The sequence below is a fragment of the Tribolium madens genome, unplaced genomic scaffold (genome assembly GCF_015345945.1).
Source record: "Tribolium madens isolate multiple individuals breed KSU strain unplaced genomic scaffold, Tmad_KSU_1.1 Scaffold_91;HRSCAF=231;Tcas5.2_LG7, whole genome shotgun sequence".
In the NCBI taxonomy this organism is placed as follows: domain Eukaryota; kingdom Metazoa; phylum Arthropoda; class Insecta; order Coleoptera; family Tenebrionidae; genus Tribolium; species Tribolium madens.
In genome coordinates this window covers 4,580,653-4,605,311 of record NW_025401063.1, presented here as the reverse complement: position 1 = coordinate 4,605,311, position 24,659 = coordinate 4,580,653, and the positions used below count along the sequence as shown (strand labels likewise).

Below are 24,659 nucleotides of genomic sequence, written 5' to 3'. Positions count from 1 at the left end.
CATTTTTAAAATATAAGAAAAATATTTTTTCTTATATTGCGAGTTTCTTTAAGATTACCTCGAATAACTTTAAATTTTGAAAACTTTATTTCAATATAACAAAAATTTATGTTGTGAAATAAACTGAAGACAACAAAAAAATCGTAGCGCACTAAGATTCAGTGCTGCTTGCTTCAAGATTTCAAATTTTTATTCCACAGTACCATCTAAAACAATTTAAAAAAATCCCGAAACTGTTTTTTCTTGTCATATAAAGACAAGTTTCTGAAATAAAGTTGCAAGCCTTATTAATGAAAACTAAAAAAATACAAATCCGAAAAGTTCAGTTTTTGCACATTTGACATTATTGTCACTTTACAAAAAAAAAGGTATTTTAATTCGCATTTCCGTTGATTGTTTGTTTAAATGTATAGAAAATCGTTTATAAATGTCCCGTCCTAATGCAAATTGTTTATTAATAGAACACCATTCAAAACAAAGGGTCATTAGTTAACAATTAAATACAAATTCTACCAACTTTAAAACTAGAAAATTACCTGGAACATCCTTTGCAACTTAGAAGTGTACTCAAACCCGCACGCCTGTTTCAGTTTTGAGATCATTGAAGCTTCAGCATCATCACTCGCAGACATATGTTGAACCAATCTCTTAGCCAACATCTTACTGTAGAATTTTTGAAAAACATCCTTATCTTCGATATATTTGAACACAACCATCTGAAACAAAAATGAAAACCGATCCATTAAAAAAACAAATTATACATACGACTTGGTTTAACGTATCTTCGAGTTCCGCCTCTTCAGGATTCTTGCTCGATTTCTTCAACAACAAATCACAGTATTTCGCTAGTAATTCCGGCGATTTACTACTAGAGTTGGCTTTTTTCGTAACAGCATTAGCGTTTATAAAACGACCGCAGGCCTTATCCAAAGCCGCCACGAAACCGCTATCGTTATTAAACGCGACCAACACGAGAGCATTGTACTTCTTATGTACCTCCAAAATGGTATTAACATAAACTTTCGGGTCCTAAAACGGGAAGATTACAAACTGGGGTGATTTTAAATGAAATTAGTTACGTTATGTGCACTTTCCCCGCATTTTTCTATAGCTGAGAGCCCTTGAGCGGCTATATGTTGCTCCAGAAGCGTCCTCAACTCCCCGAGACCGTCGGGAATCCGCGCCACCAACGAGTACATCCTCCCCAAATCCTCGTCCTTGTCCGCATCCAACAACTGTTGAAACTCCGAATGAAACATGTCGAGGTGTTTTTTAATAAGGACACGTTCGCAAGTTTTCGCTAAACGGCCGCTTGTTGTTTCATGTAAATAGACTTGCACTCGTTTTTGTTCTTCGAGAAGACGTTGTTCGGCCTTTTTCATATACTCAGTGACCGGATTTTGTGCTAGGAAATTGTTGCTTTCTTTCAAATAGAAGCGTTCAGTGTCTTCGAGAAACATGTTTTCGAAACTTTCTTTATAGACCGATAGATTCGGTCCTTTGGCCCCTGGTTCTTCCTCGTTCAAGCCCAATTCAACGTAACAGTTTATCACGCCGGAGACTAAACGAGTGTTGATTGTTTCGCCGTTTCGTTCGCGTTCGATCAGTTTCAAAACGGCCGTGGTTACCTAGTTTTAAGACGCGAGAAAAATATCAGAAGACACCCCAAATAGGTGCTTACAAACTCTCAATATTTACACAGGAAGTGGAAACTACCATTACAAAAAATGACTTGCAAACCCTAAAAATTTCTCTAAACTTGCTACACCGTAAAAATTAAAAAAAAAATATGAGTACTCCAAAATCTCAAAAAATTAGTCGTGTTTTTTGTATTTATTTCTGTATTAGACTTACTAATAGCAATTTTCTCAGAAATGTCAGTTTCTATTTTTCAGAATTTTCTTATCATTTCTTAGTATTCAAGTTATTTCTCTGGCATCTTTATCAAAAAAAAAGAGTTAATGGAAAATTCTGGTTTGTTATCTCAATACACTTCATTCCCAAACTATCGTTTTATAAAAATGTTTAGCTTTTCTTTGTTTTTTTTTTATAACTTGCAAAATATAGAAATTTAAAAAATGTAGTTTTGTCTCTTAAAAACATGAAATTTCACAACACAATCTTAATTTTCAGCTTTTCGTTTTAAAATTTGCGTCAGATATTAAAAAATACTAAGTTCTTTAGTAATAAAATCCTGATTTTTTAGATATTTTATTTTTTGTGAATTTTGATATCACAAAAATATGAAATTTTTCAAGATATTTCGTTTCCTAATTAGTCACCTTCCTTAGAAATCTAATTATGTGCATTTATTACGACGATTTTTTTCTTTATTTTTATGATACAAGACTCGTGATACTTTACAGCACAACCTTAATTTTTAGGTTTTTCTCATCAACATTTTTTCAGTTATTCCAAAATGTTTTTTATTTCAAAATCGTAAAGTTTTATTCATTTTAAAAATCACAAAATCACATAAATACATATTTTTTTTGGAAAAGTCTGTTCTTTTCTCTCAAGATATTTCGTTCCCTAAGTCACCATCTAGAAATCTAATTAGGTATTTGTTTTGAAAATGTTTTTCAACATTTTTTTAAGTTAAAAGACTAGTTTAAAAAAAAAAAAGAGTTTTATCTTAAATACGTGATATTTTACAGGACAATATTGATTTTGGCCTTTTTCTCTTTAAAATTTTTATCAATTATTTCAAAATATGTAGGTACTTACTAAGTTTTTTTTTATCTTTAAAAAAATCAAAAGCTTCATTTTATCCAAAGATCTTGGAGGTACCTACATTTTTTTTTAATTGATTATTATTTTTAGTGAGATTTGGAATCTAATTTGCTTAAGCTTTTCTAATTAAAATTATTAGCAATTTTCTTAAAAATATGCAAATTTTCATTTATCTCAAGATTTTATTATCATTTCTTTGTACTTTTATTTATTTCTCTGGATTTTTTAAGATTAAAAATAGCTGATAATTTTTTAGGAATTTGTTTTTTTTTCTTGTCTATTTCATTCCCAAAATCACTTTCTATAATATTTTTTTTTAATCTACCAAAACTAGAAATTAAAAAAATATGTTATATCATGTTAAGAACATGATATTTTACCGTACAATACTGATTTTTACCTTTTTCTCTTTTATTTTTATTAATTACATATTCCAAATTACAAAATTTTTTATCTCAAAATCGTATTTTTTATTAGAATCGTATTTTTATATTTCTTTTCTTTCGTTCACTTTATTAGTCTCAGCCTTAAAAATTAGACAGATTTTCATTTAATACGAAAATTTTATGTAACATTTCAAAATTCTGTTTCCATTTTCTCAAAAATATCATACCTAATTATCATTTATCAAAATTTTGAGACACAAAACGGCTATTTTTTGGAAATCAGTCTTAAAAATATTAAGAGCTTTATTTTATCTAAAGATCATTTTCAAGACTTAGAAGTGCATTTTTTTAAATTGTATTATTTTTTATGAGGTTTGGAATCTAATTTTAACTGCTTAAGTTTTTCAAAGTTCAATTTTCTCAAAAATATCCAAGTTTTCATTTATCTCAAAATTTTATTATCATTTCTTGGGGAAGCAACTTTTTTATCTTCATATCTTCAACCCTTAGTTTAGAAAAACATTTCGTTCCCAAAATCACTTTCTATAATTTTTAAAACTAGAAATTAAAAAGAAATAGTTTTATCTTAAAAACGTGATGTTTCACAGTACAAATTTTACCATTTTCAGTTATTCGAAAATTCTAAACTCAAAATCGTAAATTTTTCAAATTTCTTTTCTTGGTCTTTTTATTAGTTTTTTACTTTATATGAAAATTAAAATTTCAAATTTCTGTGTACGTTTTCCCAAAAATATCTAATAAATACCTAATTTATCAATATTTTGAGAAGACCAAAAAGCTTAGTCTCAAGATTTCAGTTTCCAAAAACTTACCTTTCAATGCTCTATTTTTTACCTTTCCCATAAATATTGATAGTTTTTTTAGCAAGAATTTTCGATTCGTTTCGACACTAAGCATCTAACCTGTTTATTTAATTGTTTGAATAAATGATCTCGCCATGTCACCAAAGCAAGTTGATAGATTTCATAAATTCCTTTCCTTCCTTCTTCGCATTCTCTCTTCACCCAATGTCGATTCAAATACGAACAAATACCATTAAGAACCTTGCTACTGAATTGATACTCCTCCCATTGACGTGTATAAAATTTCAAAACGCCTTCACCCATCCGATTCATTCCGTCCTGTCAAAAGAAGAAAAAAATTTTCATTTTCAATTACATAAACACTCAATTACAAATCTTCCGGTTTCGAAATTACTACGCAATAATCAAATCACGTCAATAACTTGTTTTGCTACATATCTGTTTCCACCTTCAACCAAACAATACGCAGCATCGAAAATGTTTAAAACAACAAAACGCAGTAGGTTCGTAAACGTGAACTCATAAATTAATAAAATTAAATTCACATTTGTTAAGTACATTTTATTTTTCTTCAAACAGTTAAAAATAGATAAAACTAGTGAATAATTCATCAAATTTGAATTTTTTTATTTTTGTCTCGCGTTTTATTTCTCCAACGATGAGATTCCATTAATTGTGTTTCTCAAAATAACACAAATTGTTATAATTACATTTTAACCAAGGTTAATGACAATCTTTAACTGGAATTTAATGCTACGTGTAAACAGAAAGTGTGAAAGCAAAAAAGAGTAAAATGACTTGTTTTTCTACAGGGTGTTTCAAGTTTCATGCAAAGCAAAAAAGTAATGTTTTTAGCAGTGTTTTACTTAATAAAAATTAATTCTAGTTAAAACTTAAAAGCCAAGTTAAAAAATCTTTATTTACAAATCCACTTTTAAGATCATGTCATAAAATTTTTCTCCACCGTGTAATAATTAGATTTTTTCTCGTTCGTTAATCGGCGTGTCAAAAACTAAAATTAAGATCATAAAAATGACAATAACTACTTTCATTACTGCAATTATTACGTCAAAATCATGATTCATTCAGTTTCTTTCGTTTCTTAGTTTCAAGTTTCAACAAAACGCCGTATTTCACAATATTCTTTTTTATTCTGCGCTCGAGTAACACGAAACCGCTTTGACTAATTTACAAATCATTACGACAGATAACGATGATAAAATGTGAACTTCATCCTTTGACCAATTTAAAATTTTAATTTTCGTTATCCCTTCGTTCATTATTCTGTCACACTTTCACCATTCTTCCATCCTCAATATTAACATTGACATTTACTTTTTTTTTTAATTCGATACAAATATTCTCCCTTTTGTTCCATCAAAGTATCGATCGATGAATTAAACGTCACGGCGAAAAGCCACCGGAAAATTTCCTCAACCGAAAATTAGTCTTGCTTGGACGGCAGTAATTACACGATTTTACAGCACGAAACGTCATTCAAGGAAAGAAAAACAGCTATTTTCGAATTTTTCACTCATTTTGTTATTGCCGAATCGTAAATAGTGCAATCACAAAAAGTGAGATTAGCTTAAACTCCGGCGACCTTTTGAACTTTCGCTGAAAATTATCTTTGACCCAAATTTTCACCAAAAATTTACTTTCTTGCATTTTGGTAAAATTATCGAAATGTGGCGCCATAAATCACAGCCATATACAGTGTGAACCAAACGAAACTCACAAAATTCATGGGTCAATCCTGTTCGAATTTTGTGCGTAACTTTTAGTTCACCTGTATAATTATGACAATAAACGCTAAATCGGCGATTTTATCCTAAAATTGTCATGCAATAAAATGTTTTTTTATCTATTACGAATCGATAACGGTGCGTAATTGCCATCATTTATTTCCCGAAAAAAAGAATAATAATTTAACCCGATGTAAAATATTCAAATCTGGTTGATCAACCCTCACCATTTTTTTATGTTTAGGAGATTTGAGTTTTTCGTATGAAATTCAAGCCATTATTTTCGTTATTTCAGGATTGTTACTCCCAAATTAATTGTTGGCACATTCTTCCCTTTGAAATTTTAACTCATTTAATTCTTGAACAGCGTCCAATTATTTTGGGACGGAAACCAGAAAATAAATAAATTATTGAAATGAATTCTCACTCAATTGAAATAAGGATATTGTTGGTGGAAATCGCCCACATACCGCGAATAAACGGTTTGACGTTTCTTCTAAGAATTAAAAAAGTAAACAGCTCATGTTGTAGTCAATTATCTAAAAAACTTGATTTCGACCAACATTCCTAATTCACCCTCTAAAAACATCAAATTAACAAAAAAAAATTAAACTCAATAATTATGGCATTTTTTTACAAAATACTACCACATCCACCTACAAATTTATTATTCAAAACGGGAACAAAATCATTTCCAAATTAATTTCGAATATTTTTTCTTTTTGCAAAAAAATTGTACCACAATGAGACATTGCATAAAACTAATTATTTTTGCAACCTTAAAAGCACAATAATTATTTCAAAATAGCACTTTTATACATTTATGTACATGAAAATATGTTTTGAATAAATAAATACTTCAAGTAGTACTATTGTTCATAACAAACCAACCAACCTTTTCCCCAAATAAATATTTGCAAGATTTAAAATCTTTTTTCACTAGTTGTAAAATGTTTTTCTCTTCTAGTGGTCAATAATCATTTTCATTATTGATCAAGAGCATTAATGGATTAGAGGTGGGTAAATATCGATCTTGAAAAGTAACATTGATATCTAGAATATTATTTAAAAAAATAACAACTTCACATTTTAAGCCATATTTTTGTTATACGTAATCCGTGTGGCGTAATTCTTTTTTTATTCGAAAGGTACATTATTTTTAAACAATTTTGTATTTCATACAAATCTTGTATTGGCCTGGGTTTTAGAGTAAAAAATAATTTACATAATTTCATTGGCGTCCTCTAACTTGGTATACAGAGAGGTAAGTTGGGTTAAATCGCTTTATTTTGGCTTGGGGAATCTCAGGTTACTCTTTGTCCCCATCTTTTCGTTGCACCTGTATACTACAAGTCCAAGAGTGTATAATAAAAAAAAATCCACTTCTTGAATTAATTAACGTGCTAAACATTCATTTCATACATACAATAAATTCATTGTAAAAACATATCGAAGAAAAAAACAAAATATTGAGCAATAGCAATAGAAATAATTAATAAAAAACGTTATGAAACATGTTGCAATGCAAAAGTCCCATCAAAACAGGTTTTTTGCTACTATGACCATTTTTTTAATATGAGAGTGTTGAAAAGACAAAACTAGACATCAAGGGCCTTGGCAAAGATGTAACATTTGCTACATTTCTTCCAAATACTCCTAATTCTAAAGTAACATTACATTCTTTGTTACAGTAACTCAAGAAACGATAATTTCATAATTCAGTAGATAAAATCCTTGTGTTTAAGGTATTATATTCTCCTCCACTGTTTGAAATAAAAACGTGAAGGTTTATCAATAATTGTGAACAAAATTCGATACTCCTGCCTTTTTGGGCAAGTGTGATTATGAAACAAATAAGTGGAAAATGCTTACACTCAGCAAAGTCACCAGATAGTTCCTGAGGAACTCCCTGATCCTCTTGTAGAGCTCGAGCCCCACGAGCTGGGCGCCGCCCCCGACTTGGCTCTTCTTGTTCTTGGTGGAGATGCTGGAGGAGCCCCGGCCATTGGCCTGCTGATGCACCGACGTGCAGTAGTCATAAACGTGGGTATAGAGCTGTATGTAGAGGTACTTGGGCATGTGTTGCTGGCTGTAGGCATGCTCGATCCCAGCGTGTAGGTCCCCCCAAATCTGATCCAGGTCGATCTGTTTGAGCCCTGCTGTGTTATTGACGGAATTTTTATTCGACATCTCCTCAGCACTCCACAGGAAAAACGTTAGCACTCTGCAAGCAACAAAGCAAAATTCACCTTTAGCCGAAAAGGCACGTCCGAATCGCAAGTTTAGAAAGTCACAAATGGAATTTTTCAAATTTGTCTTTCACCTTTTGTTTGTAAAGCTGCACCATAATTAATGATGTATTATTTATGAGTTGGGTTTGACTCACCTCGTGGTTCTATATCATAACAAAAATTTACACTATATTTACAAGTTTTAACAATAACGAGAAACTTTAAATTTACTTTAGGGTGGCGAAAATAAAAAGAAATTTATTGTTGCCTATTTTGAGTTACAAAAATTGACAAATCGAAACCCCGTGAAGGTAGCTGCACTGCCACCACATGCCTGCCAACATTTTCCCCCAGTGAAAGTCATCGAGGAACTGTGCCTAATGTCGCTACGTAAATATAACCTGAAAAAGCGAATAATTGTAACCAAAAAAAACCTTCCTCACGAGTGTCACTGTAAATCATCGTTGTACACGTATGAGACAGACACCAAACTTGCTCTAACCGGTCCGAAATCATATCGAAAACTTTTGCTTGTCAAAATTCAAATTTGAGGTTATATCAGTTTGCGCGGGAAGTGGGAAACGGGTAACACGATGGGTATTCTCGGCTTATCAAAACTCCTGGCCGACGTGGCCCCCCACGCTATCCGAGAGGGCGAAATCAAGCACTATTTCGGTAAGAGCCCCCTTGAAATGCCCAAAATTCAACCCCCATTCCAGGCCGAAAAGTCGCAATTGATGCTTCGATGTGTCTTTACCAATTTTTGATCGCTGTCCGCAACGAATCCGGTCAGTTGACATCAGTCGACGGTGAGACCACTTCCCACCTCCTTGGTACGTTCTATCGCACAATCCGACTCATCGAAAACGGCATAAAGCCAGTCTATGTCTTCGACGGTAAGCCCCCCGAGTTGAAATCGGCCGAGCTCACAAAACGGCAAGAGCGTCGCGACGAGGCCCAGAAAGCCCTCGACAAGGCCACTGAACTCGGGGATGTCACCGAAGTGGACAAATTCAACCGGCGATTGGTCAAAGTGACCCGCCACCACGCCGATGAAGCCAAACAACTACTCACTTTGATGGGCGTTCCGTATATCGAAGCCCCCTGCGAAGCCGAAGCCCAATGCGCGGCTATGGTCAAAGGAGGGCTGGTTTACGCCACCGCAACGGAGGATATGGACGCGTTGACGTTCGGCTCGAATGTCTTATTGAGACACTTGACGTTTAGCGAGGCGAGGAAAATGCCCGTGCAAGAAATTCACTTGAATAAGGTCCTAGAGGGGCTCGACTTGGACCAGAAGGCGTTTGTGGATCTGTGCATTTTGCTAGGGTGCGACTACACAGAGAGCATCAGGGGAATTGGCCCCAAAAGAGCCATCGAATTGATCAAAAAACACAAAAGTATTGAGGAAATTTTGAAGAATATTGATGTGAAGAAGTACCCCCCGCCGGAAAATTGGAATTTTGAGGGGGCGAGGCTGCTGTTTGAGGAACCAGAAGTTTTGGAAGCTGACAAAATTGAGGTAACTAAATTTTCAAAATTTTGTTACTTTAGTTTTTTAATGTTGTTGGTACGACAAGAATTGGCCTTTCTTTCACGAAATGTCACTACCAACTTGACAAAAATTATTTTTTTCTAGTTGAAGTGGGCCGACCCCGACGAGGAAGGCATGGTGAAATTCCTCTGCGGCGACAAGCAATTCAATGAAGAACGTGTCCGAAACGGCGTTAAGAAATTACTAAAATCACGTTCGAGCAGTACTCAGGGCCGGCTAGATGGATTTTTCACCGTTTTGTCAACAACACCAGCGAAACGTAAAGCCGACAACAAGAAAGAAACACCCAATAAGAAAAAGAAGACTGGTGCAGGTGCCGGTAGAGGGCGTGCTAAGCCCAAGTAATCTCAAATAATTTAACAAAACTCGAATCACAGATCTGCTCTAATCCATTTTATTTACTAGTTCTTGTAAGAGTGTGTTATTGCATGCGAAAGTTCTCTTTTTTACATAATTTTTTGTCCTAATCTGAAAGGAAAATCAATATTATTATTAATACATTGTTTTGATCAAGTTGAGCGTCTCACCAGATATTTCGTATCCAAAGTATTGTCTCTTTTTGCTAGATTCCACAAATTTAAAGCTAGGACCAGCATTTGATTGGTCAGGTCGTTCCTCACGGCCAACTTGACGCACAATTCAATTGCGAAAGTCGACTGTTTGGTGCAAGGCCCCAAAGATTGTAATTTACTCATCAATTCGCCAGTCACAACTGAACAAATCTTATTAATTTCGGCGATAAATTTCTTATCGGAGCCGTACAACGAATCGTTTGATTCAACTGTAAAAATGCGATACACCAGTGTTACCAACTTAACTCATGAACTCACCTTTATCGATGTGGTAGGGATACCATTCCTGTGCCATCACACTCAACACATCAATAACACTCAAATAAATCGAAATGAGTGAAATATTCGACTCCCAGTTGTAGCCTTGTAGCACGTTCAAGAGCGACCTTGTCAAATTGAGAACGCTACAATCGGGATTATCAGGCACTACCAACAAAATAGACAAAAACTGTTTAATGTATGGAATGAGTTCAGTTTCAGGAAATTGCGATTTGTCATTTTGTATTTCCGAAATTGTGGTCAAGGCGGCCTTGAAACAAGCATCTGCCTGACCCAAACACTGGTTAAACAGCGCCACCTGTCCTGAGAGGAGATACAACCTCAAGCGATGCTTAGGTGACTTGATCGAAGGTATGGTGATGAAGCAGTAAGCGGCGCATGCGCGTACGAAATCGCCTGTTTTTCTCGTATGTAAACCTTTGACTATTTGGCGGGTTTTGACAGAGAGGGCGTTGACACATTGGACTAATTGCACAAAAACTATGTCTATATTGGAAAAACTCCCTCTCGCCTCCACGTAGAACGTCAATTGTTGCTCGAAATCGCGTCCGTAGTCGATTGTTTTGATCACGTGACATAAAATGTCACCGATTTGTCGATACTCGTCCTCGGGTGTTAACGCATTGACCGAATCGTGTAAAACAGTGCAGAGGAACAAGAGGGCGTTGACGACCACGGCGTCGTTGACAAAAATAAGACTGTTGCTCCCACTTAACACTTTTTTGCACACTTCGACTCTGATTGATTCTTGTTGAAATAGGTCAATTAAAGGTAGGAAATTTTCCAAGACAAGGAGTGCTTCAAAGTCTTGAATAATTAAAACTATATTTTCGACGATGTTTTTCAACTGATTGTAATATTGTTCGTAGCTGCGGTCTGGAGTTATGTGATCGATTATGTCACCCAAAATCGTGTTTAATTCCCGATGCTTGAAACAAAACATTTAAAAAATGTGCGCCCTCTTGTGGCACTCACCGAGAAGTATTTGACGACGTAAAGTACCCACGGCTCGGCACATGCTATATATTCCTCGACTTCTTTCAGGCTCGTTATGTGTTTCCAAGCCGTGCTTAAAATCTGTCTTCGGTGTTCCAGAGGTGGGGGCACCACACTCACACACAATCCCAAGGTTCGCAACAGGGAATGCAGGGGGATTCCCTGGTCTAAACAATGCTCGATCATGTCCAAAAACTGCAAAGTCCGGGATGATATCAAATGGGGTTTGAAGGCCGACATCACTGTATTAAGAATCAACGAACTGAAATTTCAAAATTAAACAGAATTTCGACTCAATTTATCAAAACCTATTTCCGTGCACTTTACATCTCTCGAGGAGGTCGTTCAAGAGGGCGTCGGAATTGTCGTACGCCACTGTTTGCAACATGTAGTCGAGAGCAGGGGTGAACAAAGACATGTACACCGATTGGGAGACTTTCTGTTGGGCTAATTCGGCCCTAACGCTGCGACTAAACAACTAAATTTGGGGTAGTTTAATTCTTGAATTAAACTTACATGTTGGTAGTTTTGCAAAAACCGGTGGAAGTTTTGTAAGAGGTATTCTTTGTTTTTTATACGGTTGGACACACTGCTGCCGATTCGGCACAAGTAACACCGGGCATAGACCGCCACTAGGGGGTTGCCAATGCCGTTGATCATGTGCGTGAGGCGTCTTAAGGCTTCGTGACACTCACTAAAAAACAGGAATCTGTATTATCGACCGAATTCTTGTCGATCTCACCTTAGGGAGAGAAAATAGTATGACTTCATTAGCGCCATCTCGACGTATAGTCTGGGTACTAGTTCTCGAATCGAGGCGATTTTGTAAAACCAGTTCAAACACGTTTCTTTCGCCGAGTCTGAGACCATGTCGGGGGTGAAATCCTCTGGTAATTTCACTTTTGAGCCCAACTTGTGTGAGTCTGTCTTAGTGCTCAATCGATTATAGACCAATTGTCCGAAAACGTCCAAAATATCAGTGACGAGTACAAATTTACTGGGATAAAACGTCAAAACGCTGGTATCTGATAAGAGTTTAGCACACTGTATTGCGATTTTCAGGGCTTTGACCCTCTGTTCTGAGTTCCAAGCTGAGACAAGTTCCCTATTGAGTTGCTCAATCCTGTTCACATACTCAGTTTGTGACAAATCAAGTATGGTTTGTGACCCCTCCTCTATGTAATCCAACTGTTCAAGTCTGTGTTGCATTTTGTCAACTGCCGTGCTTTGGGCCTTGACGACCACTACAACTGATCGGTTATAACCGAAAAAATAGGAATCTGTAACCACCTTTATCCCCATCTGAGAGAAAGCTAGTAACGATTGAAATCTTCTCAGAAGTCGTATATTTGGACAAAATCGCCGCTTTTTTCGCCGTCCAGGTGTCGATGTCGGGTCTATGATCGGATGACTTTTTGTCGTGACTTGAATCCACCTTGTCTCTGCTCTAAAACCCCAAAGTGAGAAAAAAAACGGTGGTAGAGACACAAACCTCCTCTGCGGCGAGTTTTGTCAAGGGATCCATTTCTTCAATTGCGAAGGCCGTCAAGGGATCAACCCCCTCAAGAGCCATACTCAAAGGCTCTAAAATCACAGAAGGGGTGGAAACGGGGGTTGTGCGACCGGTGCTGGGTTGAGACCCCAGGATGCGACGTGGAACTCGTTCCGTCACCTGAATTTATTTATAAGACTGGATAATTAAAAATATCCACTCACAATTGCCGTTTTAAGGGGGTGATCGGTGGTTTTGACCGCACTGAAGACTTTTCTTTTTGCAGAAAAGCTCTCGTCCGTGCATGTTTTCCTACAATTGAAAAAAAAAACGTTAAATTAAACGTTTCACACTAGATAATCACTCACCATTCTATACTTGTCATAATTACAGGTTTTTTCTTAACTTTTTCTTCTTTGTTGTCAAATGACAGTGATCCTAACCTCAATACTGCAGATAAGTGCTAGAAAAAGATGGGTGTTTGGGTCAGTGCGCAACTGACAAGGATAGAGAGACAACAATTGTTGCTAAGTGTCGTTTTACAGAATTGACCAGTGGTGACTCGTAAAGAGGGGGCCTTCTACTCATAAAAATTTGTATACGTCAATTAACTCAAAAATTATGTTAAATAAACGAAAGTAATGTCAATTTGAGATGTTGTCAGTTTACTATCAATATCTGAAATAATAATACCGTGCGATCAAATAAAAAATAAATTAAAGTAGGCGTCGATTAAATTCTACAATTGGCAACATATTGACTGGGAATCTGGACTGGAAATTTTCCACACAAACTGAAAGTTATCCACCGTTTTCCTCTAGTACAGCAATAAAGATTTTCCGCTCTAAAGTGGACAATATTTCACTCAAAAGGAATAAACTCAAACTTGTCAAAGTTTCCCCTGACATTTGATGTCAAAAATCAGGATTAATCACCGCCTACTCTAATTTGTTTGTTTGTTTTTTTTTTTTTTGATCTCTCGGTATATGTACGTAATAAATGCAAACAATGCGTTTCATATTTCTAATTTTAATATTTTTTACTTTTTACTTCCTGACATTTGACAACGAACAAATTAAACTGCTACTTGCTTATGCTAATTATTAAGAAAAATAATAGCGTTGTTTGATTCCTTCACGAGACGCCAATGGAATTAGGGAAACTTGGTGTTTCATGATTTCATGAATAATTTTAACTATTTTCCGGTTAATTTGAGCACACAAATCAATTTATGATTACCTAAGCCCCAATAGAATCAAAATTTAAAAATCGTGTTGCGTAAAAAAGTGAATAATCGATGAGTTTAAAGACCTTTGTAAATCACCCCAAATTTCAATTTCGATGTTTATGTATTGGCATAAATAATAATCCACAATTTGTAAAACATGCAAATCTTTGTCGGAAATAGAATTTTTTTTTAGGTTTTAGATATTTAAAAAATGCCAGTTTCGTAAGAGTGAATTTAAATAAATATCTAACCATAAACACGTGATAAGAAAGTGGTAGCAAGAGTAGGGACTGACCTACACAATATATTTTTAGCGTTACGTAACCGTTCTCGCGGATTTTCGATCAAGAATTTCAAGGTCATTGATATCCCCCATGTTACGCCACTGTCAATTAATAATAGTGGTAAATAATATCGATTATCACTAAATGCCACAAAGAAATGTTGTTTGAATCGTAAATGATACAATTGTTTTATTTTTAAAATATAAACAGAGAAAACCGGTTATGTTGTCAAGTTGTTTCATCGCAAGAAATGAATGTTTGTTTTTGTTGGGAAAAAGACTGGAACCCACCGAAAGCTTATAAATAAAATAACTAAAGATAAACAAGCGATTAAGTTATTTTTATCCCATTTTTCCTCTTCGGAGACCTTGTACTCGAGTGAAGAAGCACTTTCCATCATCCTTTCTCTTCTTCAACACACCCATCCTTTCACATGCAAATCCGGCGCCATTTATGGGTGCTTCCATAAATTAGACAAGAACCCGCTCTATAAATAAATCAAAAAAGGGAAAAAATGCAAGCGGTCGCATTGTGGGGCCCCCATCTCCACCATCATCAATTGGCTAAAATAGGAAGTTGGCTGGTGTCACTCCTGTCATTTTGCAAACAAAAGCCTATCGGCGGGATTGATTAATCAGAAGTTGTCCCATGGCCCCATCCCGATGGTGGGCGCATTTCCCTTTTGTGGTAAAATGGGTTGGGCGCCGTCCCCCCACCCCCGGGGATAAACAACGCGATGGCGACACAGCGCCCCAGTTGGGAAACAAACAAACTGTGCAACGAGAAAATGGCGCTTTCTGTCGAGTCGAGTGCATTTGGTCGTGAGGTTGCGGCGAGAGTGCTTCCAGACAACAGCATCGTTTGAGCCGTTCGATGGTTAAATCGCCCCAAAACGACGAAAAACGGTGAAAATGAGTGAAAAATGCGAGAAAAACGGGCCTGAAAACCCGGATGGAAAAACGCCTGCAACGCTTCCCCAAGGTGACGTCGTTCAACAGAAAGATGCGTGCGCACCCGCGAGAAACGAACCGAAGCCGAAGTCGCCCGAATGCGACATACCGACCAAAAAGAGAAAGACGAGACGCGGAAAATCCAAAAGGAGGTAAGAAAGAAAATTCGCTTTTCCAAGAGGGGGGCTTTAATTAATGCGCACGAAAAACAATGGTTTTTAACAAATTTACACCAATCAATTCGTTTACACGACGAGGAAAAACCGGAAAGTGTGTCAAGGTCTGGAAGTCGTGCGGGCGCAAAAAATTTGAATTAAACCGGAAGTGCAGCCAATTACACACTTGCAAATTACTCTAATCTTATCAAATTCGAGAAATTATCATAAATTTCTCCAAGTTTCCGTTTAACATAATTTACATAATCCCGAAACAAAAGATGAACGGTTTTGTGGCCGCAGGCCACTCGATGCGGCAATAAATTAAGTCGTATCTTCATGTCATGATTTTTTTCCGAAATAGAAAGTGTCATAAAATGAAACTACGACTAAAATGGCGCCGTATCATTGTATTAGAAAGAAAATGAAATTCCGCTCCGAATTGTAAATTAGTAAATTTTTTTCTGATTAAAAGAAAGAAGAACAAAATTGTGACAATGAAGATTATTGGATAAAATAAAGGTGTTTTTATTTATTATTTTTGTGAATTTTTTCTAATCTGAATCTGTTTATTATCATTTGCTCATAATTAACTTTTTCGACCTGAAAAAGGCGGCTCTGCGTATAATAGTCCAACGTTCATATATACCAACTTGACAAAGATTTATACTCATTCTAGGGTGTAATTTATTTTATTCAACACTGGGGCTAAATAGTATATTATGTACTAGCCGAGCTGTTTATTACCCAAGATGCGTAGCATCGAGAGGGAAATAATAAATGTGAGGCTATAAAAATCTTCTCTATCATGTTTTATACAATATTTTTTTCATTGCTAGCATATTTATTACCCAGAAATACAACGGTGAACAATATAACTTTACTTAATGGGCATGTAGCCTCAGTCGTAATTCACAATTATTTTTATAATAATTAATAACATAGAAATTGTAAAGAAGAGGGAAAAAGCGTTAAAATTTGCCCTACTCCGGTAGTATTTCAAATGAAGTAGGCCTATTTGTCGCTTTGACAGTTTTGACAAAGACAGAAATTAAAGGTGGGGTCATTCTAATGATTTTAATGAGACGGTTAAGTTTTTTTTATTTTGCATTAATTTCATCTCGAAGTACCGTTAATACTTTTTGTATACCAACCTGACAACAATTCATCCCTACTTTAGGGAGTTTTTTTAATTAATAGTATAATTATTATACTGTGTTTAAAATGTTGCAATAAAGAAATGGATTTAGTTTTCTGCGAAAAATTGTACTTTTCTCTTTCTTATCGGCGAGTTCTCACAACCACACAAAGAACTAGTTTGGGAAAAACGGTTTGTATGTTTGGATATAACATCGGTTTTTCATTGTCCAAATTCCATTGTGTCAAATAATTTGATTATTATGATAATTATGTTTTTTTTTCTCGTTTGCGTTCTTTTTATTGAATGTTGGAAGGTCTAGTGGTCTCGCTTCCAGCAGCTGCCATTATAAGTGTGTCAGAAAGGACAAAGATAATGTCAAATCGCGTTTTTCTAATCACTAAAGAGTAAAAAAGTTGTGCAATTATGACGTCACTTCACTCAGGTCATGGAAGAGATTTTTATCTAGTGTAAAAACGACTTGCACAATAGACAATAAATAAGTTAAAACAGAAATTAATTTATGACGTCATGAATTTTTTTATTGCTCTATTTACTCAACTGTTGCTTGTGATAAGCTTTATATATTGAATTTTATCGAAAATTGACACCCTCCCCATGGGGTGTGAGGAGAAAATTGAGGGTAAAAATAAACCCTCCACGTTGTTCGCCTCGTGAATTGTGAATTTGCTCAAAGAAAAGAAACCAATTGGCGAAAAATTAGGCTAAAGTAAATTGAAAAAAACAGATGTAATTTCCGCTGAAACCGCTAATTGTCTGTTAAAACGGGGCAATTGGGACAGATTTTTTACTTTCTCGGAGGATTTAGAGTATTGATCGTTTAATCCATTGTTAAAAYACAGATAATAAATAGAAACCACAAGTTGATAAAATTAATTATACAATTTGTGCTAAAAATCATCAAATTGTTAAAAAATAAATCCCACTTCCTCAATATAATTAATGTGAATAAACATGAATTAGAAAGACATTAAATTAATAGATAATAAGGTCGTTTCATTATCAATAAAGTGTACAACGAGTTGGTTTCAAAGACAAAAAGCTTGGGTTGAAGCATCTAAATTTTCAACATCTTCACAATTTCAACATTTTAAATGATAAAGTATTCGAGTAGATACTGTAATGACTTTGTATCTAAACAATTAGACAGTGAAAAGTAGTTCTATTAGATGGTTGTGGGTATTTTCCACTTCTAGTGTTAGAAATTATGAAAATTCTTGGTTGAATCTAATTTCCCACTAGTGGTCGAGGACCGGACAAGTTTTTCCTTTAAATATTTATTTTGAGAGGTCTCGGACAAACAAAGACTCGTTCTAATTGAGAGTCAAACAAAATTCAAACTTGTCTCGCATTTGTAGACCCTTGAAACATGACGCATAGCATTTAAGTCGTAAAAAGGCACATCTCGCAACCCTCAAATTTATAGCTGAAGTCTACCCTTCACTCTTTCATCGCTCGATTACGGCAAGCCTGATAAAGGGAAATCAATTCGTCTTTGTCGTTACGGAAAATTTTCAGTACATGATCTTTCAGTAAATATTTCATTAATTGAAAGTGGAAAAAGTCCAAGTTAGAGTAAAGTTTTAATCGATGCATTGCTTATTCCGTGTCTGAGGTGATTAAAGGGTGAATAGAAACGTTTCTGCTATGTTTATTTTTTATGCTACAATGTGAATACTTTGTTGTATCATTATGGTAATTTTACAATTTATTGTTCCACGACTTCAAAATCCTATGTAATATTGAACGTCAAGTTTGACAGTTAAATAAAACAAAAAGCGGATGAGCATCATAGGTCCAAATATCTCATTAACTTATTAATTTTATTCACAATTATGTATTATTATTTTGGAGCTCGGGAAATTTGTCATACTCATTACAGCCCGTAATTTATGAAGAAACTCCAAGGTTGTGAGACATCAAATGTCAAAAACGCAATTTGCATAGCAACAGTGTCAATATTTTATTATTTAAAGAAACGTGATTGTGAATAAAATAGTATACAAACCTCGGTGGAAATGTCATTAATGACACATTTTCCAGCTCGCATGTAATCTACTATTTATTTTGTTTGAAAAAATATAGAACAAGTCTGTAACTGTAACAATAAAAAAAATGAACCTAATTTTGTTTATTCAAAAAAGATTGGTTGAAAATTTCAAATATGGGATCTTTTAGAATAATATTTTATTAAAATACATTTGGTGCTTCAAAAATCGTAAAACTTTGTTGTAAACCAAAACAGATTTAGTCCAATTTAGAATCCCAAAAAAGAGATAAGAATAAATTTATGAAGAATACCTAAACAGCTCAGATGTGAATTTTTAACAATAGGCTTGTGATAAGACACGTAATGAATAATTTACGTAAAAAATTTGAATAATTTATTTATTGAGTGATAATAAATTGGTATGCATTGTATTAAAATTTGGAGAAACCGCATTGACAGAGCAAAATTTTCCTAGCAAAAAAAAATAATTTCAATTTCAACCAAAAAAAGCTGACTTCAAGGATTCTATTAAATATTATACAGGGTGATTTTGAAATCACGGCACGCGCTGTAGAATTTTTATTTATGGATCAATTTCAAAAATTAAAAAAATAAATTAAATTGCTTGCTTAATATGAGTTGACAATTTTAGAATTTTTCTAAATGTGTTATTCATTTATTTTATTGGTATTTATTTATTTATTTTGTTTACTTTTAAGAAGATTATTGTTAATGTCAATTTTTATAGCACACCATGCAACTAAATATTATTAACTTTTATTATAGTTTTTTTTAACTTTCATGATTTTTTAAACAATAATTTTTAGTGAAAGTAGAACATATTGCACATGTCTGTATCAAGAAAACTTATATCTACCAAATTTTGAAAAAAAAATTAATTGGGTCCCTATGGAAAATTAGAAAGTAGAATATAGCCCAAAATATACTATGACATTTAGAAAAATTTTAAATTTGTCAGCTTATATTGTATTAGAAACCATTTAATTTATATTTATAATTTGGGGCCATAAATAAAAATTTTACAGCGCCTAGTTTTTTTTTTTAATCATCTATATTGGAATTTCTAATCTTCGTTTTTATAAAAAGTTATAAAACCACATTTAATTTCTATAATCATAAATCTTTCAATTAATAAATCTATTTTAATTCTTTTATTTATCCATTTATAAGTATTTAATTTTGTAAGTAAAATGGCCGTCACTCAATTTCAACTTTTTCACGAGTCATTGCTGATAATGATAATTCCATGCCTTCAATTAAATTTTTGATCAGAGTGGGCTGTGTTGTGTTCAGTGTTGCCAACTTAACTTTAAATCATCGTGACTTTATTCAAATCGCCTTTTTTCCAGGTACCCGTACCCAAAGAACGGACGCAAGTCCACGAAAGTAATGAAACCGGAAGCCCCCTACAACAGCAACCAGTTCCTGTTGGAGGACCACGGCAACATCGAGGAGCTGGACGAGAACCTGAAGAACGCCGACCAAAACTCCACCACGTCGCGGACGCGCGACTCCAGCTTCAGCGTGGACTCCGAGGGGGAGTTCTACTCGTCCCCCGACGACGAGGAGCAGTTCCTCATCAAGGACTTCGTCGATCAGTACGAGAGCGTCCAGGCCGAAAGACTGCAATCGATGTCGAAAGACAAACTCATCCAGGAGTACCTCATGCTCGAGAGCAAACTGGAGCTGTTGACGAAGAGGCAGCGCAAGAGGGAGGCCACCACCAACTCATCGGCGGACCTCCAAAGCGAGGTTGAAAGACTGACGATCGAAAACGAAGCTTTAAGACGCGAAAACGCCGCGTTGCGGAGTAAGACTTGCAGTTCGAATTCGGAGGACTCGGAGACGGACTCGAACGACTCGTGCTCGAGCACGAGCAGCAGCAGCAGCAGCTGTTGCTCGGCCGAGGCGCCGCCGAGTCCCGTGCTCGACTACTCACAGACGAATGGCCATTCGGCGAGCGTCGAAACCGTCTGAGGACTTTCATTTTTGAGTTTTGAGAGTTTTAATACCAGTGTTGTTTCATTCCTAAATTTTAAAGGGCTGTTCTCGATTCCAGTTTTTCGTTATTTGTAGAGACAGTAAGTGTAAAGTGCTTCGTTTCGATTATTTATGGACATCGCATCACAATAGACAGTCTTATTGTCCTCCATAGTTACTTAGTCGGTTTTCTCAATACTAGTTTCACAGGTTCGGCCATTTTTTTTGTATTATATCATTATTTATAAAAAATGTACGTTTTTATATTGAAATTTGTAGATAAGAAATCTAGATTTAAATTATTGCATAAACAAGTTAAAATGACGCTTACGGTGTTTCAATTCTTTCACCCTGAATAACAAAAATTAAACTTTATTCTTGCGTCTAAGAAACGGTATCAAAATGTAACAATATAAAACTTAGCCTAGGTTTTTTTGCCCCTAACTTTGACCTTAGATGGGGGGGCGCTCGGATTGACCCCCTTGTAGAACTCCTTTAGCAAATCCATGGCTTCCTCGGCCCTGAAACCCCCCTTGATGAGCGTCTTTGGGTGAACCATAGCCCCAACATCGAACACAGTGCGACCCCCAAACCTGTCATTTTTACAACCAAAAACAATACTTTCCACTTCCAAGTCATACAACGCATTAATACACATAATGCACGGCTCCACGGTCACAAAAACCGAAATTTGTTTGAAAAATTGTTTCAAGTTTAAGTTATTTGTTCGACAATAGTCTGTGACTTGTTCAATGCAGTTGATTTCAGCGTGTCTGGTGGCGTTTTTAGTTTCATTGACTGTGTTGCGCCCAAAGGCGATGATTTGGGTGTGATTGTGGACGAAAATGCACCCCACGGGGACTTCCTGGGCTGCTAGGGCTTCGTGGGCGTGTCGGAAGGCCTGCTCCATGAATTCTTGCTCAGTTTTGGTCAGTTGGGGCTCCATCAGTCATGTATTTCAGCAAGTCGTGGTTTTTGAAGAAAGTTTCGGCTTTTTCAGGCCAGTTTTGGTTGTTTTTCGAGCGGGGACTCGGGTGGGGCAGTCTGATGACTCTGATATCGCTGTTGTTGGTTTTCAGGGTGGCTAAAGACCGTTTTTCGGCGTATTCCCCGATTCCGATGATGATTTCAGGTTGGAGCAATTGGATGATTTGGAAGTAGTGTCTGTCGCAGATTTCTTCCAAGACTTGGGTGTCCTGTAAAGAAAAAGAAATCATTTCAGTTTCTAGTCGTGTTGATGACAATACCTTGATGTCGCGTGGGGTCAAGTTGCCCCCATCGCTCTTCAACATGGCTATAGGACAATAGTTGTAAATGAAGCAATTCCTGAAGAACTTTTCAGGGGTGCCACATAGTTTTTTCAGGACGTTCCAAAGTCGGTCTCCGCTGACTTCGGAGCGGGTGCAGGCGAAGCCCAAGACGGGACGCTGGGGGCACTCTTTCTCCGGCTTACCGACTTCCTCTTCGATTTTTAGCCAATCGCGGACCGACTTGATTTCGCCGAAAGGCACCCCCGTCTGGCACATGCCGAAAGGGCCGGGGTTCATGCCCAAAAAGAGGAGCTTTTTGGGGCCCTGGCAGTACTTTCTCACGTAGGCTTCGTTCGCTTTGAAGGCGTACTCCACGGGGTTGTACACATACGCCACTGGGGGCTTGAATTGAAGGGGCTTCAGGGCTGTGTTCAATTCTAGTTGGATGTTTAAGAACTTTTGGGCAAAATCGTCAGAGCTGGAGGCTTCCGGGGCGGCACGTGGGAGTTTTAGGAATTTGTCAGGGGCAGTTTTGGACAGCTTGCGTTTCAGCATGGTTAGGGGGCACAGTTTACCAACCTTGTCGATAAATCCCATGAAATTGTTCGTATTTCTGTGCTATGAAAATAATATTAGTTTGTTTTGAAAATCATGAACCAAAAACTACAGATTCCTGTAATTGGGGGGAAAAGTACCAACAAAACTCATACCAACTGAAAAACTCTCAAATCCCTGCAGGTTTACAGGAAGGCGTATTCAAATTTGTTTATTATTTTTTTAAGTTTTCATATTAGAAAAAAACTGGAATAATTTAACTTTAACTACTTCTGGAATTTCAAGCTAAAACTTACGCCAAACCTTTCCTCTTAATGCCTCAATGACCGCATTCTATGAATTTTCTTGTGCAAATTGAAAATAACAATAAAGAACCCAATTTTATTTTCACTCACTTTTGATAAGTGTAAACAGTAATCGCCATATTTCTTTACTGTGAAAATTACAACTTTTCACTATATTTTTTTTTCACACTTAATTTATTGTTTCATTATTATGGATTTTTTTTGTTTTTAGTAAACACATTTTTATGTTGTATTTATATTATATTACCTCAAGAAAATACGCCTATGAAACAGTAAGTAGCTTTTTTATTTTTTAAAGTAGTTTAGGGAATTGTAGGGATTTTGGAAGCAACAATCTAGGGACAAACGCTTAATCTCATCTGGCGTCACTGCTGCAAGCTGCAATTCGTTATTTTAACTTACTGTTGGCTGTACTTAGTGACACCGCGATCATTTTTCTTTATTATTCAAGACTTTTAGAATTTTAAATAAGAAGAAATGGATCCAGGACCTTCAGGAGCAGCAGGTTGTGAGTATACCAATTTCTGTTCAACTTGTTCGTTAAAAGTTGATACTTTTTTCAACATCATGGCGGACCAACAACGCCTTTTGAATTTTTTCTTTAATCATCGCGTTTTTCCTTGCCACATTCAATGCCCCAAGTGCCATTCTCGTTTAGAAATGCACGATTTCAGTTTCAGGTGCCAAAAACTCAACAAAAAAAACCGGCGAAAATGCAATTTTTTCTCATCAATTTTCAAAGATACGTTTTTCGATCATTCTCATTTAACTTTCCAACAAGTGGCAAAATTGGTGCACTTGTGCTTGTTCCAAAACAATCCACGATGGCGTTTCATTTCAAATGAGTTGGAAATCAGTTCTCGTACGTTGGTTGACTGGCTTTCTATTATTAGGGAAGTTTTCATTTTCTGGTCTGTCCAACATTCTGAGGTTCTTGGTGGTGAAGGCAAAACTGTTGAGATTAACGAAGCCAAAATTGGCAATCGGAAATACAACAGGGGCCAATACCTCGAGGGTCAATGGGTGTTGGGCGGAATTGAGGGCGAAACTAAACGCTCTTTTTTTGTGGCAATTCCCAATCGAACTTCTGACACTCTCTTTTCCATCATCAAAGAGAGAATTCTCCCGGGGACGACAATTGTCAGTGATTGTTGGAGAGCTCATGATTGTCTGTCTCCAGAACATTATCATCATCTGACAGTCAACCATTCTCTCAATTTCGTTGACCCAGGAACCGCTGCTTACACTCAAAACATCGCAAGATGTTGGGTGGAAGTGCGAAGAAAAATGCCGCGGGCAGGCCGTAGCAAGGATCATCACGAAGGCTACTTGGCCGAAGCACTTTTCCTGTGGACCTACTCAGATCATCGAGAGCGTCTACATCATTTCTGGACCGCGGCATCACAGCTTTACCCCGGAATTCCCCATTGTTAAATTTTGTCACTTTTCTTTGTCATTTTTGCACTTGGGGCTAGTTTTTGAGGGTGTTTTTCATTTTGGTGTCTTACTTTTTTATTCATTATGTGTTTTGTTCTTCCCTTCATTATACCTACCCATACTAACATACCTAGATCCTATCCCTCCCCGGTGAGAGCGTTGCCGCCTCTACATGGTCTCACTAGACATACATTTCATGGGGTCTTGGAGAATATATTAAAAACATAACATAAAAACGGTTAATAACATTTATTATCGAGCGTTTATTAAATTTAAATTTATTAAACTATCGGGTAAATTACGACCCCATTTTATGTATGAACAAATGGCAACACAATTAATACTCCCCTTTCAAGGTCATATCTTCAATCTAGATTTTTTTTTAAAAATCAAAAAAATTCCAAATTTTTTTGAAGTCGTCATTACTTCGAAAACGAAACATTTGTACAAACTTTCGTATCTTCAATCTAAAGGCTTTTTAAAGCAAAATGCAAAAACAATTTTTTTATACAGGTGCGCCAGAACCCCCCCC

At 35.9% G+C, this 24,659-nt stretch overlaps 6 protein-coding genes across 8 annotated transcripts in view; 2 read left to right on the top strand and 4 right to left on the bottom strand.

Annotated features, from left to right (window-relative positions):
* The window catches only part of LOC123011265 (cullin-1), a 12,223-nt gene extending 3,110 nt beyond the window's left edge, over positions 1-9,113 (bottom strand). Inside the window, exons 1-6 of one of the 3 annotated variants that reach the window (XM_044408629.1) lie at positions 8,994-9,113; positions 7,561-7,912; positions 4,043-4,261; positions 1,080-1,628; positions 766-1,029; positions 537-716 (exon numbers count right to left, since the gene is read on the bottom strand). In XM_044408629.1, the coding sequence (XP_044264564.1) occupies positions 537-716; positions 766-1,029; positions 1,080-1,628; positions 4,043-4,261; positions 7,561-7,878 (1,530 nt within the window). In that variant the 5' untranslated portion in view covers positions 7,879-7,912; positions 8,994-9,113. Of the gene's footprint in view, positions 1-536; positions 717-765; positions 1,030-1,079; positions 1,629-4,042; positions 4,262-7,560; positions 7,913-8,011; positions 8,249-8,993 lie in introns of those variants that run through there. The other 2 variants (XM_044408628.1, XM_044408627.1) reach the window with 2 other exon arrangements.
* On the top strand, positions 8,268-9,987 carry LOC123011266 (flap endonuclease 1). Its single transcript, XM_044408630.1, has 3 exons — positions 8,268-8,594; positions 8,639-9,441; positions 9,559-9,987. The coding sequence occupies exons 1-3, from the start codon at positions 8,513-8,515 to the stop codon at positions 9,817-9,819; spliced, it is 1,146 nt and encodes a 381-aa protein (XP_044264565.1). The 5' UTR covers positions 8,268-8,512; the 3' UTR covers positions 9,820-9,987.
* LOC123011264 (VPS35 endosomal protein-sorting factor-like) lies at positions 9,853-13,323 on the bottom strand. The gene is made up of 11 exons (XM_044408626.1): positions 13,182-13,323; positions 13,038-13,125; positions 12,814-12,993; positions 12,612-12,768; positions 12,064-12,565; positions 11,838-12,015; positions 11,630-11,799; positions 11,301-11,583; positions 10,305-11,253; positions 10,002-10,255; positions 9,853-9,942 (listed from the first exon to the last, which is right to left on the bottom strand). Exons 1-11 carry the CDS (start codon positions 13,196-13,198, stop codon positions 9,859-9,861), a joined length of 2,862 nt encoding a protein of 953 aa, XP_044264561.1. The 5' UTR covers positions 13,199-13,323; the 3' UTR covers positions 9,853-9,858.
* A 1,737-nt stretch (positions 13,324-15,060) lies between these two features.
* LOC123011268 (protein HEXIM1) lies at positions 15,061-20,904 on the top strand. The gene is made up of 2 exons (XM_044408632.1): positions 15,061-15,427; positions 19,950-20,904. The coding sequence occupies exons 1-2, from the start codon at positions 15,237-15,239 to the stop codon at positions 20,575-20,577; spliced, it is 819 nt and encodes a 272-aa protein (XP_044264567.1). The 5' UTR covers positions 15,061-15,236; the 3' UTR covers positions 20,578-20,904.
* Positions 20,792-21,526, bottom strand: LOC123011269 (tRNA-specific adenosine deaminase 2). Its single transcript, XM_044408634.1, has one exon. It carries the CDS (start codon positions 21,524-21,526, stop codon positions 21,005-21,007), a length of 522 nt encoding a protein of 173 aa, XP_044264569.1. The 3' UTR covers positions 20,792-21,004.
* LOC123011267 (single-strand selective monofunctional uracil DNA glycosylase) lies at positions 21,501-22,516 on the bottom strand. The gene is made up of 2 exons (XM_044408631.1): positions 21,828-22,516; positions 21,501-21,776 (listed from the first exon to the last, which is right to left on the bottom strand). Exons 1-2 carry the CDS (start codon positions 22,425-22,427, stop codon positions 21,501-21,503), a joined length of 876 nt encoding a protein of 291 aa, XP_044264566.1. The 5' UTR covers positions 22,428-22,516.
* Between the last annotated feature and the right edge of the window lie 2,143 nt (positions 22,517-24,659).

Bases quoted from the DNA above. Each gene is read 5' to 3' on its own strand.
- LOC123011266 (XM_044408630.1), top strand. From the start codon at position 8,513: ATGGGTATTCTCGGCTTATCAAAACTCCTGGCCGACGTGGCCCCCCAC. The intron at 8,595-8,638 runs GTAAGAGCCCCC...CCCCCATTCCAG, and splicing joins CGAAATCAAGCACTATTTCG to GCCGAAAAGTCGCAATTGAT. The intron at 9,442-9,558 runs GTAACTAAATTT...ATTTTTTTCTAG, and splicing joins TGGAAGCTGACAAAATTGAG to TTGAAGTGGGCCGACCCCGA.
- LOC123011264 (XM_044408626.1), bottom strand. The intron at 12,016-12,063 runs GTGAGATCGACA...CCTGTTTTTTAG, and splicing joins TACTATTTTCTCTCCCTAAG to TGAGTGTCACGAAGCCTTAA. The intron at 9,943-10,001 runs GTGAGACGCTCA...TTTTCCTTTCAG, and splicing joins CTTTGGATACGAAATATCTG to ATTAGGACAAAAAATTATGT.
- LOC123011268 (XM_044408632.1), top strand. From the start codon at position 15,237: ATGAGTGAAAAATGCGAGAAAAACGGGCCTGAAAACCCGGATGGAAAA. The intron at 15,428-19,949 runs GTAAGAAAGAAA...CCTTTTTTCCAG, and splicing joins CGCGGAAAATCCAAAAGGAG to GTACCCGTACCCAAAGAACG.
- LOC123011269 (XM_044408634.1), bottom strand. From the start codon at position 21,526: ATGGAGCCCCAACTGACCAAAACTGAGCAAGAATTCATGGAGCAGGCC.
- LOC123011267 (XM_044408631.1), bottom strand. From the start codon at position 22,427: ATGGGATTTATCGACAAGGTTGGTAAACTGTGCCCCCTAACCATGCTG. The intron at 21,777-21,827 runs GTATTGTCATCA...TTTTCTTTACAG, and splicing joins TGACCCCACGCGACATCAAG to GACACCCAAGTCTTGGAAGA.